Consider the following 18,701-nt stretch of genomic DNA (forward strand, 5'->3'; position numbering starts at 1 on the left):
TCCTCCCCCGGTCTCCAGAGAAGAGAGGCGCTGCGGCAACGCTCCTCCCGGTCAGGTAAGTATGGTGCCGGAGATCGCGGTATGCGTTCAGTGTCTACGCATACCGTGATCTCCAGTGCCATATACTCCTCTTACCTGTAACGGCTGGATGCGTGCTTCTCTCTGGAGCCAGACTGCACGTCACGCATGTGCAGTCTATCGAGGCTTCAGACAGAGACACGCATCCCGCCTTATATTATAGATATGGTTTAATAATAAATATGCTGAGTCCTATAAATTAGAGGGATTTCGCAGTTGGATGGATAAAGGTATACCGTATTTTTCGGACTATAAGACGCACCTAGGTTTTCGAGGAGGAAAATAGAAAAAAAATGTAAGCAAAAAATGTGGTCATGATGCACGGTTATGGGGGAGGAAGTCTGCTGCTGACACTGTTATAGGGGTAATGTCCCCCAATTCTGTTAATATCACCCACCCTGGTATACTGTATATGCCTCCCTTCCTATTATGCGTGACACCCCAATCCCCTATCCTGGTATGCATGGCACCCCTCCATCCTGGTATGCATCAGGGCTGTGGAGTCGGAGCCCGTTTTAGTGGAGTCAGAATAAAATGGCCTCGACTCCTAAAATATATAATAAATTGGGTACAGTAGTTCAATGCAGTTTGTGTGGAATATTTTTGATAAGAATTTGGGAAAGTTCTGAAATGTCCTATAAATGTCTGTCCTATTCCTGATCTAAAGGTCTGGACTTTTAGCTGAGATGAATCTGTGCTACAGTAAATTCATCACTTAAACATGAGCCGTGTATGAGGGAGTCGGAGTTGTGGTCATGGAAATTGAGGAGTCGTAGTCGGAGGTTTGGCTTACCAACTCCACAGCCCTGGTATGCATGGTACCCCTTATCCCTATCCTGGCATGCAAGGCACCCCTCATCCTGGCATGCAAGGCACCCCTCATCCTGGCATGCATGATACCTCTCATCCTCGTATGTATGACACCCTCCATCTTGGTATGCATGACACTCCTCACCCTGGTATGTATGGCACCCCTCATCCCCATCCTAGTATGAATTGCATCCCTCTTCCTGGTATGCATGGCACTCCTCATCCCCATCCTGGTATGCATGGACTCCTCATCCCTATACTGGCATGCATAGCCCCCCTCATCCCTATCCTCGTATGCATGGCACCCCTCATCCCTATCCTCGTATGCATGGCACCCCTCATCCATATCCTGGTATGCAAGGCCCACTTCATTCCTATCCTGGTATGCAAGGCCCCCCTCATCCCTTTTCCTGGTAAGCATGGCACCCCTAGTCCCTCCTCCTGGTAAGCATGGCACCCCTCGTCCTTCTTCCTGGCACACATGGCACCGCTCACCCCCCTTTCTGGTATGTATGGCACCCCTCATCCCTATCCTGGGATGCATGCCCCCCGTATCCCTATCCTCGTATGCATGGCACCCCTCATCCCTATCCTGGTATGCATGGCATGCCTCATCCCTATCCTGGCATGCATGGCCCCCCTCATCCCTATCCTCGTATGCATGGCCCCCCTCATCCCTATCCTGGTATGCATGGCACCCCTCATCCCTATCCTGGTATGCATGGCCCCCATCATCCCTATCCTCGTATGCATGACACCCCTCATCCCTCTTCCTGGTATGCATGGCATCCCTCTTCCTGGTATGCATGGCATCCCTCTTCCTGGTATGCATGGCATCCCTCTTCCTGGAATGCATGGCACGCCTCATCCCCATCCTGGCATGCATGCCCCCCCCATCCCTATCCTGGTATGCATGGTACCCCTCATCCCTATCCTGGTATGCATGGCACCCTTCATCCATATCCTTGTATGCATGGCCCCTCTCATCAATCTTCCTGGTATGCATGGCCCCGCTCATCCCTCTTCCTGGAAAGCATGGCACCCCTCATCCCTCTTCCTGGTAAACATGACACCCCTCATCCCCCTTCTGGTATGCATGGCCCCCTCATCCCTATCCTGGTATGCATGGCACCGCTCATCCTTATCCTGGTATGCATGGCACCCTTCATCCCTCTTCCTGGTATGCATGGCCCCGCTCATCCCTCTTCCTGGTAAGCATGGCACCCCTCATGCCTCTTCCTGGTAAGCATGACAGCCCTAGTCCCTCTTCCTGGTATGCATGGCACCCCTGGTATGCATGGCACCCCTCGTCCCTCTTCCTGGTATGCATGGCACCCCCCGTCCCTCTTCCTGGTATGCATGGCACCCCTCATCCCTCTTCCTGGTATGCATGGCACCCCTCATCCCTCTTCCTGGTATGCATGGCACCCCTCATCCCCCTTCCTGGTATGCATGGCACCCCTCATCCCTTCCTGGTATGCATGGCCCCCTCATCCCTATTCTGGTATGCATGGCACCCCTCATCCTTATCCTGGTATGCATGGCACTCCGAATCCCTGTTGGTATGCAAGGCCCCTCTCATCCCTCTTCCTGGTATGCATGGCACCCCTCCATCCTGTTATGCATGGATGGCACCCCTCATCCCCATCCTAGTATGCATGGCACCCCTCATCCCCATCCTGGTATGCATGGCGCCCCTCATCACTATACTGGTGTTCATGGCCCTCCCTTATCCCTATTCTGGTATACATGGCACCCCTCAACCCCCTTCCTGGTATGAATGGCCCCCTCATCCCTATCCTGGTATGCATGGGATGCCTCATCCCTATCCTCGTTTGCATGGCACCCCTCATCCCTATCCTCGTATGCATGGCACCCCTCATCCCTATCCTGGTATGCAAGGCCCCCCTCATCCCTATCCTGGTATGCATGGCACCCCTTGTCCCTCTTCCTGGTATGCATGGCACCCCTTGTCCCTCTTCCTGGTATGCATGGCCCCCTCATCTCTATCCTGGTATGCATGGCACCCCTCATCCCTATCCTGGTATGCAAGGCCCCCCTCGTACTTCTTCCTGGTATGCATGGAACCCCTTGTCCCTCTTCCTGGTATGCATGGTACCCCTCATCCTCCTTCCTCGTATGCATGGCCCCCTCATCCCTATCCTGGTATGCATGACACCCCTCATCCCTATCCTGGTATGCAAGGCCCCCCAAGTTCATCTTCCTGGTATGCATGGCACCACTCATCCCCCTTCCTGGTATGCATGGCCCCCTCATCGCTATCCTGGTAAGCATGGCACCCCTCATCCTTATCCTTGTATATATGGTCCCCCTCATCCCTCTTCCTGGTATGCATGACCCCCCTCATCCCTCTTCCTGGTATGCATGGCCCCCCCTCATCCCTCTTCTTGGTATGCATGGCACCCCTCATTTCTCTTCCTGGTAAGCATGGCTCCACTCGTCCCTCTTCCTGGTAAGCATGGCTCCCCTCGTCCCTCTTCCTGGTATGCATGGCAACCCTTATCTCCATCACGCTGCAAAAAGAAAACAAAAAACACTTCTACTCGCCTTCCTCCCCTCTGCTCCATCGCTGAATCCTGTCTACCAGCAGCTGATCTCACTGCCATGCGCCCTCACAAGGTGAGCTGAGCTGCGGGAATAGTCACTGCTCCCCACACCGGAACTGTGTGCATGGGGAGCAGTGACTTCATTCTCCTTAATAGCCGGCACACAGGGTAGCCGCAGCGCGGATACTGCTGCTGAGCGATCGCGTGTGCCCGCTACTAAAGACCATGAATATTCACCCCCATGGGCATGAATAGCCATTTTCATTAGCACCGAGCACAGTGTAGGCTGCAGCAGGCGGCTCCTGCCTCCTGTGCCCCGCTCCCCAACCAGCCAGAGTATTATTTATATGCCACATTCGAAATGTAAGATGCACCCCCTACTTTCCTCCAAAATTTTGAAGGAAAAAAGTGCATCTTATAGTCCGAAAAATACGGTATATACGATATAAAACCTATTGTCTGAAGGGATACTTAAGTGCTTTGATCAATTAAAGGGGGGATTTGGGTTGACACAATTCTATAGATATTTACAGTTTCGGCATTCATTTAATGCACAATCAAAATGGACTCCCTTTTGGGTAAAACATAATACTTTTGTTAAGTTGGTATTAGAGAAGGGAAATACTAAGATTCCTATGTAACATAGGATACCGGACTGATGCTGAATGTCCACGATGTAAAATGGATGATGCGGGCCTATTACATACGCTATGGGAATGCCGGGAGTCAGGTAAATGCTGGAAAGGAGTTCAGTCTATTATAAAGAGGGAATATAAAATAGATATTCAACCAGACCCAAAAAATGCCTATTAGGTATATTAGAAGATTATATGGAATTTGACCCAATTTCAATAGGGATTTCACGTATTTTACTTCAAACTAGGAAACATATTGCATCCAAATGGATTAACCCCTTACCCCCAGAAATTAGTGAACTCAAAAATAGGATAAATAATATCAGATTAGAAAAAGGGGTATATCAAAAATGAAACTCAATGAATAAATTTGAGAAAATATGAGACTTATGGGTGGATACACCTGGAATGCCATCAAGGGGGTTATTGCTGGAGAGACAATTTGACTTATGGAGGAAGGGAGGCATTGACGAGGTCTAATGTTTCATTGTGTATTGGAATTCCTTAACATGTGGTCTGGGTAATATAGCACACCTATAGGTATATAGGATTATAATGTTTATTACAATATTATGCTTATATAAGAGATTTCAAGAATGTGGAATGTTAATTGTAAGATATAGTAACTGCAAGTTATCAGACGGTAATGGGCAAGCTGAAAGGATATATCGGCGAGATGCATGTATGTTATTTTATTATTGTATGTACTGGTTTCTTGTTTTGTAAAAAAAAAACTAATGAAAAAAACTCAAAAATTTACTGAATTAAAAAAAAAAGAATAGGAAAAAGGCTTCTACCCTGTGTGGATTCTCTGGTGTCTAATTAAAGCTGATTTAAGGTTAAAACATTTCCCACATTCTGAACATGAGAATGGCTTCTCCCCTGTGTGAGTTCTCTGGTGTCTAACAAGATCTGATTTCTGGTTAAAACATTTCTCACATTCAGAACAGGAAAAAGGCTTCTCCCCTGTGTGAGTTCTCTGGTGCTTAACCAAAGCTGATTTATGGTTAAAACATTTCCCACATTCTGAACATGAAAAAGGCTTCTCCTCTGTGTGAGATCTCTGGTGAATAACCAAAACTGATTTATGGTTAAAACATTTCCCACATTCTGGACATGAAAAAGGCTTCTCCCCAGTGTGAGTTCTCTGGTGAATAACCAAAACTGATTTACGGTTAAAACATTTCCCACATTCTGGACATGAAAAAGGCTTCTCCCCTGTGTGAGTTCTCTGGTGTCTAACCAAAACTGAGTTACAGTTAAAACATCTCCCACATTTGGAACACGAAAATCTATTGTCCACTGTGTGTATTTTTTGACTTATAGACTTTTTGAGGGTCAAACTATTTCCATTTTCTGAAAGTGAAAATGACTTCTTTGCTTTAGGAACAGTTCGTTTTTCAATTCTTATTCTTTTATTTTGACTTTCCTTAGTAGTCGGTAATGAATCAGAAGACAGGACCTGTTTCATAGGATCAGATGACAGATCTCTGATGTGAAGGGATGATGGGATATCTGGAGTAATGGCATTCACTTCAATTGTATCCTGTGGGATCTGAAGATCATCTGATATAAAAATCTCCTGTCCCTCTGATCTCCTGGTACAGTCATCTGCCAAGAAAAAAAAAATATTAATTTTAAATAAAACATCCTTGAAATTTATATTTTTGAACATTTCTACTTAAAATGTCTGTAGAAATGACAACTTATTGACAGAATGACAATTCACAGTCTAATAGAAAACTTCATAGGATGAACCATTGGAGCGGTGTTCAACTGTTTGTGCATTCGGCCTCCAAAATATGGAAAAAGAAGCCACCAATGTTATGTAGATGAAAATGTTACTAATAAAAACTACTACTCATCCATAAACCAATCCAGCAATATCCACTCTCCCAAAGTCCGATCTCCCCCTCTCTTCTGAGCCTTGCAGTGCGTCCAAACCACATTTATCATCCATGTATTTGGCATTACTATGGTGAGAAGAACCCTCTTCATTTACGGTGTGTGTCTCCTGGAGCACAATCTGGCCACTATGTGTTGGGGAATAAAATGGCCAATGTGCAATTTTTACTCTCCAACATCGACTGCGAGCTAATGTCTAGAAAGTGGCCGTGGAGTCAAAATAGTCACTACTCCTATAGATTAATTCACTGAGGGTTATAATTTCCAAAATGGAGTCACTTTATGGGGATTTCTATTGCTCTGGTTTTCTGCCATTTTGTCATATTAAGGTTTCTGCAAATGTTGTGTCCCATCTCCTCTGGTATCTGCAAGATCTGCATTCAAATAGCTAAATGTCGCTCCTTCCCTTCTTACCCTGCCATGTGCCCAGACAGTAGTCTACAACCATATATAGGGGATTGTCACATTCAAGAGTAGTTGGAAATAATTTGTAAGGTCCATTTTTCTGCTATTATCCTTTGTGAAGAATTCCAAAAGTTATCACCACATAAAGTGACACACGTCAGATTTGAAAAATGGGGCTGATTAGGAACAAAAAACTGTCTGCGGGAAGGGGTTAAATCAGAGTATTTTGGGAACGAACTGTTGTAGTCAAAAATTGTGAGTATAGACAATAACACATCTACTGAAATGATGGAACTGAACAGTCTTCTCAGTAAATAGTGAGTAACTAGTGATGAAACCTCTCTGGGGTAATTAGAGTCTGGGGCTCGGTGGCTCCTCGTCATCTAAACTATCGTAAGGGACAATATTTTCTGTCAGATAAATTTCAAGAAGAAATATTAGAAATGGAAAGAGAACTTTTTATAATACTGCAGAGCTGAGGGGTCTTAAATTTAGACCTCGGGTATTGGGAAGAGGTAATGGAGACCTTCTTTTAAAGACTACCAGGGAATTACAGAGTCACATAAGTGAGTCAGGCCGATCCCACCACAATCAAACTATCATAGAGAATGAACCTGTAAAAAAGACAGAATAAAAGATATGTTACATCCCCAACAAGGGAGAGCTCCAACACTAAACCGGAGTTGCGCTCATTTATGGTGGACCATTGGAGGTATGATGAGTCCTGACCAGGAGAGTAGAGAAAGTATTAGTGCCCCCCATTTCAGGAGAGATTGTGCAGTATTCTGAATTCCTAAGGATTGAAAACATAATGTAATTTATGACGTGGAGTGAATCCATGAAACCAGGGCTCGAGCCATGCCACCACATCTCCTGCAAGCGTTAATAGATGTATATTACAGCCATCAGCCACGCACAGCTTAGAGACATATCATGGCACAAGTGTAATGTTATTTATGTAGTTTATCAAGATCCTGTTTGAAGATAGTTTGAAAAGTCAGGATAAAGGGAAACTCTGTTGTTATTGTACAGAAATTCACACTTGGCCCTCACTGCACATTTAATATTTTCGATCATAAAAGTGAAGTTTGGCCAGAAAGACTGCACCTGGTCTTGTAGGGACCATATGAGCACATTCAGCCGCACAGAAGGGAGAGAAGGTAGATTCATCCAATAAGATATCAGGGATCTAGGAAGCCAACAGCATCATTACCCTCCGCTTTCTCTTACAGGCCCATCAGAATATTTTTCTTCAAGTGATTTTCTCACTTGTCAGCACTTTCTACGTACGCTGTCATTTGGCTTTGTAGTTTACAGATCGGGGCAGGTAACGGTCAGCGTCTACTAATCCCAGGGGGTAGGTGGATCCTCCAGGTTGTAAGTTCTATAGAAAAGGTCTTTTACAATTACACAAAGTTATGTGAACATTTTTTGATGGAGGAGAATGTTGTGGTCTAGAGGGAAAATGGTGATCACACTATTGTGATACGGCCGGACTACACCACCGATAAAGCAGCCACAGCCGGTGACTGAGAAGAATCTGTGACTTCCCTGCATTTAGTGGTTACTACTCACCTGGGTAGTCATATGTAGGAATCTCCTCCTTACACCGCTCATCACCCCTCACATAAGTCTCTGTAGTATTAATATGTGTCAGATCTTCACCCTGAAACAAATATATAAGTCACAGACAGATGGAGAAGTCACATCTATAATCGGCTCTAATCCTGCCATCTCCACCGTTCTCATTACATAAGTATAAAACATATAATACTGGTGGATAAAACAAGACTGAGCACAAGACCTTCACAGCTGTCTACACATCATAGGGGAGATCTCATGACACCTTCTCTCCATCTACCTGATGATCCTGAGGAACATTGGGATCTTCTTGTTTACAGTCCTGTGGAAGAAGAGGATGGGGACATCTCTCTGGTGTTGTCCTCTTACTGGATAGATCTGGAGGAAACACATACATGGTCTGAATTCATTCTTTACATACAGATAATTATAGGCCGTGTGTATTTAGTCCTGTCTATTACCTGGTGATGTGAGGGGCTGGGGAACCTCCACCATGACGTCCTTGTACAGTTCTTTGTGTCCTTCTAAATAGTCCCACTCCTCCATGGAGAAATAGACGGCGACATCCTGACACCTTATAGGAACCTGACACAACAATGATACCGTCATCCCCTCGATCCCTCCATAGCGTTACTGTATAATGTCCCAGCATTCCCAGCAGTGTCACCTCTCCAGTCAGCAGCTCAATCATCTTGTAGGTGAGTTCTAGGATCTTCTGGTCATTGATGTCCTCATGTATGAAGGGGTGAGGTGGAGGCCCTGTGATTGGGCTCAGGGGTCTTCCCCATCCCTCAGACACAGGGTCCTGACAGCGTTCACTAGAGGTCTTCTTCACTACTGTGTAATCCTGGTTATGGAGAGACACATTAATAAGTCTCACTGCAGACATTTCCAGAGTCCTCACCTCTCCAGTTCTGTCCATCTGTTATTCCCATAGATAAGAATGATGTAATGTGATGTCATCAGAATCTCTCACCTCTCCAGTAAGCCGGAAGAGGATCTCTAGGGTGAGGTGTAATATCCTCTCCGCCATCTTGTCTCTGTCCATATCCATACTTGATAGGTGATTCAGAAAAATTCTCTTAATATAGAAGATCTTCACTGAGAGGATCTGATATTGTAGAAACCTGAATGAGAAGAAGATGAGCCGATGTAACATCATAAAGAATTCTGTGTAATAATACAATTACTGGAGACAATAAGGGAAATATATCAGGAGATAGAATGTGTAGATGTTGTGTTCTCTAGTTTTTATGGACTGGAACATAAGTTGAATTGCTGACTTAGACATCTCCTCCATACTTCCAATCACTGGCTAAGTTGGCCACGGCTTCAGTAAGAATCACCCAGAAACCCAAGCAGCAATGGTATTTTTATTATTTTACAACATTCTGCTTTTGTCCCTGACGTACTAATAAAACCTTTATATTTTAGGCCACAGACAACAAGCAGTTTCTTCCTCGGAGTCGGCAGCTGAATATGTTTCTTATAGACTCATCTTCCATAACGCTAATTCTCGTCATATACATTACACATGGCATGAGAAATAACAACTTCATGATGAGGACGACATCTTCATCTTCTAATACGGCTCTAGAAACAGATATGGCCAGAGTCCGTCACTGACTCCATCATCACCGACCGTCTATGTGAATGTTTCCCGTCTTCCCCAGGTTGTAATCTTTTATCACGTTAGATCTCATTTATAAGAGCGTGTTTGTAAAAACAAGACAGTTATTTGATGCTAATGTCTCCATGTACAGTGTTTTTTTCCTGGATATTATGTTTCTTTTAGCATTTTCCTGTAGGCTTCCATATATTACATGAAAAACACCAAAAAAAGAAAACCAAGTGTTAAAACATAAAATAAAATAGGGGATGGTGGTAATGTGGGAATATTATACTGTATGTGGGGGGATGGTGGTAATGTGGGAACATTATACTGTATGTGGGGGGATGGCGGTACTGTGGGAACATTATACTGTATGTGGGGAGTTGGTGGTAATGTGGGAACATTATACTGTATGTGAGGGGGATGGTGGTAATGTGGGAATATTATACTGTATGTGGGGGGGATGGTGGTAATGTGGGAATATTATACTGTATGTGGGGGGATAGTGGCACTGTGGGAACATTATACTGTATGTGGGGGGGATGGTGGTAATGTGGGAATATTATACTGTATGTGGGGGGATGGAGGGACTGTGACATTACACTGTATGTAGGAAGATGGTGGCACTGTGGGAACATTATACTGTATGTGGGGGGATGGAGGGACTGTGACATTACACTGTATGTGGGAAGATGGCGGTACTGTGAGAACATTATACTGTATGTGGGGGGGTGGTGGTAATGTGGGAATATTATACTGTATGTGGGAAGATGGCGGTACTGTGAGAACATTATCCTGTATGTGGGGGGATGGCGGTACTATGAGAACATTATATGGTGTGGGGAAATAGAGGTACTATGAGAGCATTATATTGAGAGGCTTAATGACCGCAGTGGCTCCTGCGACCGACCCCTACTTCAGCTGGATGTGTTCTCGGACTGACATTCAGCTGAAGAGCCACAATACACGCTGCTGACCAATCAGAGGCCAGCAGCTGACATCGGCATGTACGCCATTAGGGACGCATTTAAATCAGCGAGTACACGGTGCCCTTGGCCATACTACTACATGTATGAGTATGGGCTGTGCATTATACTACATGTATGGACTATGGGCTGTGCATTATACTACATGTAAGAGTGTGGGCTGTGCATTATACTACATGTAAGAGTGTGGGCTGTGCATTATACTACATGTAAGAGTATGGGCTGTGCATTATACTACATGTATGGACTATGGGCTGTGCATTATACTACATGTATGGACTATGGGCTGTGCATTATACTACATGTATGGACTATGGGCTGTGCATTATACTACATGTATGGACTATGGGCTGTGCATTATACTACATGTATGACTATGGGCTGTGCATTATACTACATGTATGACTATGGGCTGTGCATTATACTACATGTAAGAGTGTGGGCTGTGCATTATACTACATGTAAGAGTGTGGGCTGTGCATTATACTACATGTAAGAGTGTGGGCTGTGCATTATACTACATGTATGGACTATGGGCTGTGCATTATACTACATGTATGGACTATGGGCTGTGCATTATACTACATGTATGAGTATGGGCTGTGCATTATACTACATGTAAGAGTGTGGGCTGTGCATTATACTACATGTAAGAGTGTGGGCTGTGCATTATACTACATGTAAGAGTGTGGGCTGTGCATTATACTACATGTATGGACTATGGGCTGTGCATTATACTACATGGATGACTGTGGGCTGTGCATTATACTACATGTATGGACTATGGGCTGTGCATTATACTACATGGATGACTGTGGGCTCTGCATTATACTACATGTATGAGTATGGGCTGTGCATTATACTACATGTATGAGTATGGGCTGTGCATTATACTACATGTATGAGTATGGGCTGTGCATTATACTACATGGATGACTGTGGGCTGTGCATTATACTACATGTACGAGTATGGGCTGTGCATTATACTACATGTACGGACTATGGGCTGTGCATTATACTACATGTACGGACTATGGGCTGTGCATTATACTACATGTATGACTATGGGCTGTGCATTATACTACATGTAAGAGTGTGGGCTGTGCATTATACTACATGTATGACTATGGGCTGTGCATTATACTACATGTAAGAGTGTGGGCTGTGCATTATACTACATGTATGACTATGGGCTGTGCATTATACTACATGTAAGAGTGTGGGCTGTGCATTATACTACATGGATGACTATGGGCTGTGCATTATACTACATGGATGACTATGGGCTGTGCATTATACTACATGTATGGACTATGGGCTGTGCATTATACTACATGTATGACTATGGGCTGTGCATTATACTACATGTACAGACTATGGTCTGTGCATTATACTACATGGATGACTATGGGCTGTGCATTATACTACATGTACGGACTATGGGTTGTGCATTATACTACATGTATGACTATGGGCTGTGCATTATACTACATGTATGGACTATGGGCTGTGCATTATACTACATGGATGAGTATGGGCTGTGCATTATACTACATGTACGGACTATGGGCTGTGCATTATACTACATGTATGAGTATGGGTTGTGCATTATACTACATGTACGGACCATGGGCTGTGCATTATGCTACATGTACGGACTATGGGCTGTGCATTATACTACGAGTATGGGCTGTGCATTATACTACATGTATGGACTATGGGCTGTGCATTATACTACATGGATGACTATGCGCTGTGCATTATACTACATGGATGACTGTGGGCTGTGCATTATACTACATGTATGGACTATGGGCTGTGCATTATACTACATGTATGAGTATGGGCTGTGCATTATACTACATGTATGGACTATGGGCTGTGCATTACACTACATGGATGACTATGGGCTGTGCATTATACTACATGTATGAGTATGGGCTGTGCATTATACTACATGTATGACTATGGGCTGTGCATTATACTACATGTATGGACTATGGGCTGTGCATTATACTACATGTATGGACTATGGGCTGTGCATTATACTACATGTATGAGTATGGGCTGTGCATTATACTACATGGATGACTATGGGCTGTGCATTATACTACATGGATGACTATGGGCTGTGCATTATACTACATGTATGGACCAGGGCTGTGCATTATACTATATGTACGAACCATGGGCTGTGTATTATGCTACTTGTACGGACTATGGGCTGTGCATTATACTACATGTACGGTCTATGGGCTGTGCATTATACTGCATGTATGGACTATGGGCTGTGCATTATACTACATGTATAGACTATGGGCTGTGCATTATACTACATGTACGGACTATGGGCTGTGCATTATACTACATGTATGGTCTATGGGCTGTGCATTATACTACATGTACGGACTATGGGCTGTGCATTATACTACATGTATGGTCTATGGGCTGTGCATTATACTGCATGTATGAACTACGGGCTGTGCATTATACAACCCCTGGCAAAAATTATGGAATCACCGGACTCGGAGGATGTTCATTCAGTTGTTTAGTTTTGTGCCATGTCTGTGATCTGCTTTTTTTTCAACAACATTAAAGTCATTTCAAATGGCAACTTTATGGCTTTAAGAAACACTAAAAGAAATCAAGAAAAAAAATGTGGTACTCAGTAAGGGTAATTTTTTTCCGACCAAGCAGAGGGAAAAAATTATGGATTCACTCTGTAAATTTTCATTTCCAAAACTAACACCTGCATCAAATTAGATCTGCTCGTTAGTCTGCATCTAAAAAGGAGTGATCACATCTTGGAGAGCTGTTGCACCAAGTGGACTGACATGAACCATGGCTCCAACATGAGAGATGTCAATTGAAACAAAGGAGAGGATTATCAAACTCTTAAAAGAAGGTAAATCATCACGCAATGTTGCAAAAGATGTTGGTTGTTCACAGTCAGCTGTGTCTAAAATCTGGACCAAATACAAAAAACATGGGAAGGTTGTTAAAGGCAAACATACTGGTAGACCAAGGAAGACATCAAAGCACCAAGACCGGAAACTTAAAGCAATATGTCTCCAAAACAGGAAATGCACAACAAAACAAATGAGGAACAAATGGGAGGAAACTGGAATCAATGTCTGTGACAGAACTGTAAGAAACAGCCTAAAGGAAAGGGGATTTACATACAGAAAAGCTAAACAAAAGCCATCATTAACACCTAAACAGGAAAAAACAAGGTTACAATGGGCTAAGGAAAAGCAATCGTGGACTGTGGATGACTGGATGAAAGTCATATTCAGTGATGAATCGCAAATCTGCATTGGGAAAAGTGATGATGCTGGAACTTTTGTTTGGTTCCGTTCCAATGAGATTTATAAAGATGACTGCATGAAGAGAACATGCAAATTTCCACAGTCATTGATGCTATGGGGCTGCATGTCAGGTAAAGGCACTGGGGAGATGGCTGTCATTACATCTTCAATAAATGCCCAAGTTTACATTGATATTTTGGACAGTTTTCTTATCCCATCAATTGAAAGGATGTTTGGGGATGATGACATCATTTTTCAAGATGATAATACATCCTGCCATAGAGCAAAAACTGTGAAAACATTCCTTGAAAGAAGACACATAAGGTCAATGTCATGGCCTGCAAATAGTCCGGATCTCAATCCAATTGAAAATCTTTGGTGGAAGTTGAAGAAAAGTCAGAAGTTACTTACCGGTAACGGGATTTTTCGGAGACCATGACAGTACCACGAGAGAGGGGATCCACCCACCAAGGACAGGAAACCTACAGGCTTAAAAGGGGGCGGCCCTCCCTCTCGCCTCAGTTTGGATTACAGAGCATTGAGAGGACTGCCAGGTTAGTAGACATAGCAAAACAATCATAAAAATAACATTTTTATACAACACCACTAAGTGAGAAAAGGTTGTAATTAATAGATGAGGAGTGCTCCCATAAGGTGAAGGGAGGGAATATAAGGGTGCTGTCATGGTCTCCGAAAAATCCCGTTACCGGTAAGTAACTTATGACTTTATCGGTCGACCATGACAGCACCACGAGAGAATTGCAGAGATGAAAAAGTCTAGGGAGGGACCACAGGCTGGAGCACCCTTCTCCCAAATGTGAGGTTGGATGAAACACCCAAATCCAATCTATAGTGCCTATAGAAGGTAGATGGAGAAGACCAGGTAGCAGACTTACATATGTCTTCCATCGAGACACCAGCCTTCTCCGCCCCTGAGGTTGCCACCGCACGGGTAGAGTGAGCCTTCAACCCCTGTGGCGTTTCCTCACCGCTGGAGACATAGGCTAGAGTAATAGCCTCCCTGATCCACCTAGCTATGGTGGATTTAGTAACCTTAAGCCCCTTCCTCACCCCTTGGAAGGAGATAAATAAGGAACTATTGTTCCTGAAGGCCTGCAATAGGTTCCCTCCATCAAGGACAGGAAACCAAACTGAGGCGAGGGAGGGCCGCCCACTTTTAAGCCTGTAGGTTTCCTATCCTTGGTGGGCGGATCCCCTCTCTCGTGGTGCTGTCATGGTCGACCGATAAATAGTCCATGACAAGGCTCCAACCTGAAAAGCTGATCTGGCAACAGCAATCAGAGAAAGTTGGAGCCAGATTGATGAAGAGTACTGTTTGTCACTCATTAAGTCCATGCCTCAGAGATTGCAAGCTGTTATTAAAGCCAGAGGTGGTGCAACAAAATACTAATGATGTATTGGAGTGTTATTTTGTGTTTTGTTTTTCATGATTCCATAATTTTTTCCTCAGAATTGAGTGATTCCATAATTTTTTCCCTCTGCTTGGTCGGAAAGAAATTACCCTTACTGAGTACCACATTTTTTTCTTGATTACTTTTAGTGTTTCTTAAAGCCATAAAGTTGCCATTTGAAATGACTTTAGTTTTGTGCTATGTCTGTGATCTGCTTTTTTTCAACAACTGAATGAACATCCTCCGAGCCCGGTGATTCCATAATTTTTGCCAGGGGTTGTACTACATGTACGGACTAAGGGCTGTGCATTATACTACATGTACAGACTATGGGCTGTGCATTATACTACATGTACAGACTTTGGGCTGTGCATTATACTACATGTACAGACTTTGGGCTGTGCATTATACTACATGTACAGACTTTGGGCTGTGCATTATACTACATGTACAGACTATGGGCTGTGCATTATACTACATGTACAGACTTTGGGCTGTGCATTATACTACATGTACAGACTTTGGGCTGTGCATTATACTACATGTACAGACTTTGGGCTGTGCATTATACTACATGTACAGACTTTGGGCTGTGCATTATACTACATGTACAGACTTTGGGCTGTGCATTATACTACATGTACAGACTTTGGGCTGTGCATTATACTACATGTACAGACTTTGGGCTGTGCATTATACTGAATGGATGATTATGGGGAGTGCATTATACTTCTGTTATGGGGCCCCATCACTTTTCTGTTCGCCCCTGGTGAGTGTAATAGTTTATTTTTTTTCTATACACAAAAGAACAGGGGCAGAACGGGGGACATAAACTAGGTTGAGGCCCAGGATAAAGGACATACATATACAGGGGGTACAGAAAGTATTCAGACCCCTTTAAATTTTTCACTCTTTTTTTTTTCAACATCATTTTTATTTTATTTTTCAAAACATAAATACATAACATACATCTAATCTGGTGCATAGAGAGGTCAGAGTGCCCGTACGCAGACTGGGTCTATAACAACTCTATTCACATATTTAATTGGTATACCAGTATATTTTTCACTCTTTGTTTCATTGCAGCCATTTGGCAAATTCTAAAAAGTTCATTTTTTTTCTCATTAAAGTACACTCTGCACCCCATCTTGACTGAAAAAAAAACAGAAATGTAGAAATTTTTGCAAATTTTTTAAAAAGAAAAACTGAAATATGACATGGTCATAAGTATTCAGCCCCTTTGCTCAGTATTGAGGAGAAGACCCCTTTTGAGCTAGTACAGCCACAAGTCTTCTTGGGAATAATGCAACAAGTTTTTCACACCTGGATTTGGGGATCCTCTGCCATTCTTCCTTGCAGATCCTCTCCAGTTCCGTCAGGTTGGATGGTGAACGTTGGTGGACAGTCATTTTCAGGTCTCTTCAGAGATGCTCAGTTGGGTTTAGGTCAGGGCTCTGGCTGGGCCAGTCAAGAATGGTCACAGAGTTGTTCTGAAGCCATTGCTTTGTTATTTTAGCTGTGTGCTTAGGGTCATTGTCTTGTTGGAAGGTGAACCTTCGGCCAAGTCTGAGGTCCAAAGGAAGAGGTTTTCATCCAGGATATCTCTGCATTTGTCCGCATTCATGTTTCCTTCAATTGCAACCAGTCGTCCTGTCTCTGCAGCAGAAAAACACACCCATAGCATGATGCTGCCACCACCATGTTTCACTGTTGGGATTGTATTGGGCAGGTGATGAGCAGTGCCTGGTTTTCTCCACACATACCGCTTAGAATTATCACCAAAAAGTTCTGTTTGTCTTATCAGACCAGAGAATCTTATTTCTCATAGTCTGGGAGTACTTCATGTGTTTTTGAGCAAACTCTATGCAGTCTTTCATATGTCTTGCACTGAGGAGAGTCTTCCGTCGGGCCACTCTGCCATAAAAGCCCGACTGGTGGAGGGCTGCAGTGATAGTTGACTTTGTGGAACTTTCTCCCATCTCCCTACTGCATCTCTGGAGCTCAGCCACAGTGATCTTGAGGTTCTTCTTTACTTCTCTCACCAAGGCTCTTCTCCCACGATTGCTCAGTTTGGCTGGATGGCCAGGTCTTGGAAGATTTCTGGTGGTCTCAAACTTCTTCCATTTAAGGATTATGGAGGCCACTGTGCTCTTAGGAACCTTAAGTAAAGCAGAAATTCTTTTGTAACCTTGGTCAGATCTGTGCCTTGCCACAATTCTGTCTCCGAGCTCCTTGGGCAGTTCCTTTGAGCTCATGATTCTCATTTGGTCTGACATGCACTGTGAGCTGTGAGGTCTTATATAGACAGGTGTGTGCCTTTCCAAATCAAATCCTATCAGATTAATTAAACACAGCTGGACTCCAATGAAGGAGTAGAACCATCTCAAGGAGGATCACAAGGAATGGACAGCATGTGACTTAAATATGAGTGCCTGAGCAAAGGATCTGAATACTTATGACCATGTGATATTTCAGTTTTTCTTTTTAATAAATTTGCAAAAATTTCTACATTTCTGCATTTTTTTTCAGTGAAGATGGGGTGCAGAGTGGACTTTAATGAGAAAAAAAAGAACTTTAGAATTTACCAAATGGCTGCAATGAAACAAAGTGAAAAATGTAAAGGGGGTCTGAATACCCACTGTATATATCAGGATGGGGGGTGGTCGAAATCTCACAACGGGTCCCATTAGACCCTAGTTATGCCTCTCATTGTACTGTGTGGGGGGATGGCGGTACTATGGTGGCATTACACTGTGTGGGGGCATCATACATCCTGCATAAGGGGCATAATGGGGGCATTACACTGTGGGGGTCCTGTACTCTGAGAACAATACGTTTCCTCCCTTCCGGTCTCCATAGTTGGGTCGTATGTATCTATTACAGGAAACAGAACAAAAACCTTATGATTCTTATAAAGGGGCAACACAAGACCCCAAAAGAGCCTCCGTGCTGAAGGGGTTAATGCCCCCTGCGCCCAGTAATGGGGTCTCCACATACCTCCACCTGCAGAGCCGCCACCACATATATGGCTGTTGTGTGCGCACAGGAGCTGTGATGAGGTCACAGGAGGGGAGGAGTCAGGGGTCACATGATCAGGGGCCTCAGTGGATGCAGGACTCTGCTGTGCTGGTTGTCATGGTGCTGGATGAGCTGAAGTTTATGTGTGGGGTCAGGAGGGGTTTACAGTGTGGATGTAGCAGAGCCGCGCGTGTACGAGGCGTGCGGAGCGGAGCCGCGCGTGTACGAGGCGTGCGGAGCGGAGCCGCGCGTGTACGAGGCGTGCGGAGCGGAGCCGCGCGTGTACGAGGCGTGCGGAGCGGAGCCGCGCGTGTACGAGGCGTGCGGAGCCGCGCGTGTACGAGGCGTACGGAGCGGAGCCGCACGTGTACGAGGTGTACGGAG

At 44.2% G+C, this 18,701-nt stretch overlaps 2 protein-coding genes across 2 annotated transcripts in view; both read right to left on the reverse strand.

Annotated features, from left to right (window-relative positions):
* The window catches only part of LOC141171898 (uncharacterized), an 819,676-nt gene that overhangs the window by 687,504 nt on the left and 113,471 nt on the right, over positions 1 to 18,701 (reverse strand). The window lies entirely within an intron of this gene.
* The window catches only part of LOC141172905 (uncharacterized), a 65,828-nt gene continuing 51,060 nt past the window's right edge, over positions 3,934 to 18,701 (reverse strand). Inside the window, exons 8-14 of the mRNA XM_073657523.1 lie at positions 18,297 to 18,352; positions 8,958 to 9,108; positions 8,649 to 8,828; positions 8,443 to 8,566; positions 8,262 to 8,359; positions 7,976 to 8,066; positions 3,934 to 5,701 (exon numbers count right to left, since the gene is read on the reverse strand). Coding sequence (XP_073513624.1) covers positions 4,884 to 5,701; positions 7,976 to 8,066; positions 8,262 to 8,359; positions 8,443 to 8,566; positions 8,649 to 8,828; positions 8,958 to 9,108; positions 18,297 to 18,352 — 1,518 coding nt within the window. The 3' untranslated portion in view covers positions 3,934 to 4,883. The remainder of the gene's footprint in view (positions 5,702 to 7,975; positions 8,067 to 8,261; positions 8,360 to 8,442; positions 8,567 to 8,648; positions 8,829 to 8,957; positions 9,109 to 18,296; positions 18,353 to 18,701) is intronic.

The sequence above is a fragment of the Phyllobates terribilis genome, unplaced genomic scaffold (assembly GCF_046119375.1).
Source record: "Phyllobates terribilis strain yellow unplaced genomic scaffold, ASM4611937v1 Scaffold_12__6_contigs__length_324123572, whole genome shotgun sequence".
Taxonomy (NCBI): Eukaryota; Metazoa; Chordata; class Amphibia; order Anura; family Dendrobatidae; genus Phyllobates; species Phyllobates terribilis.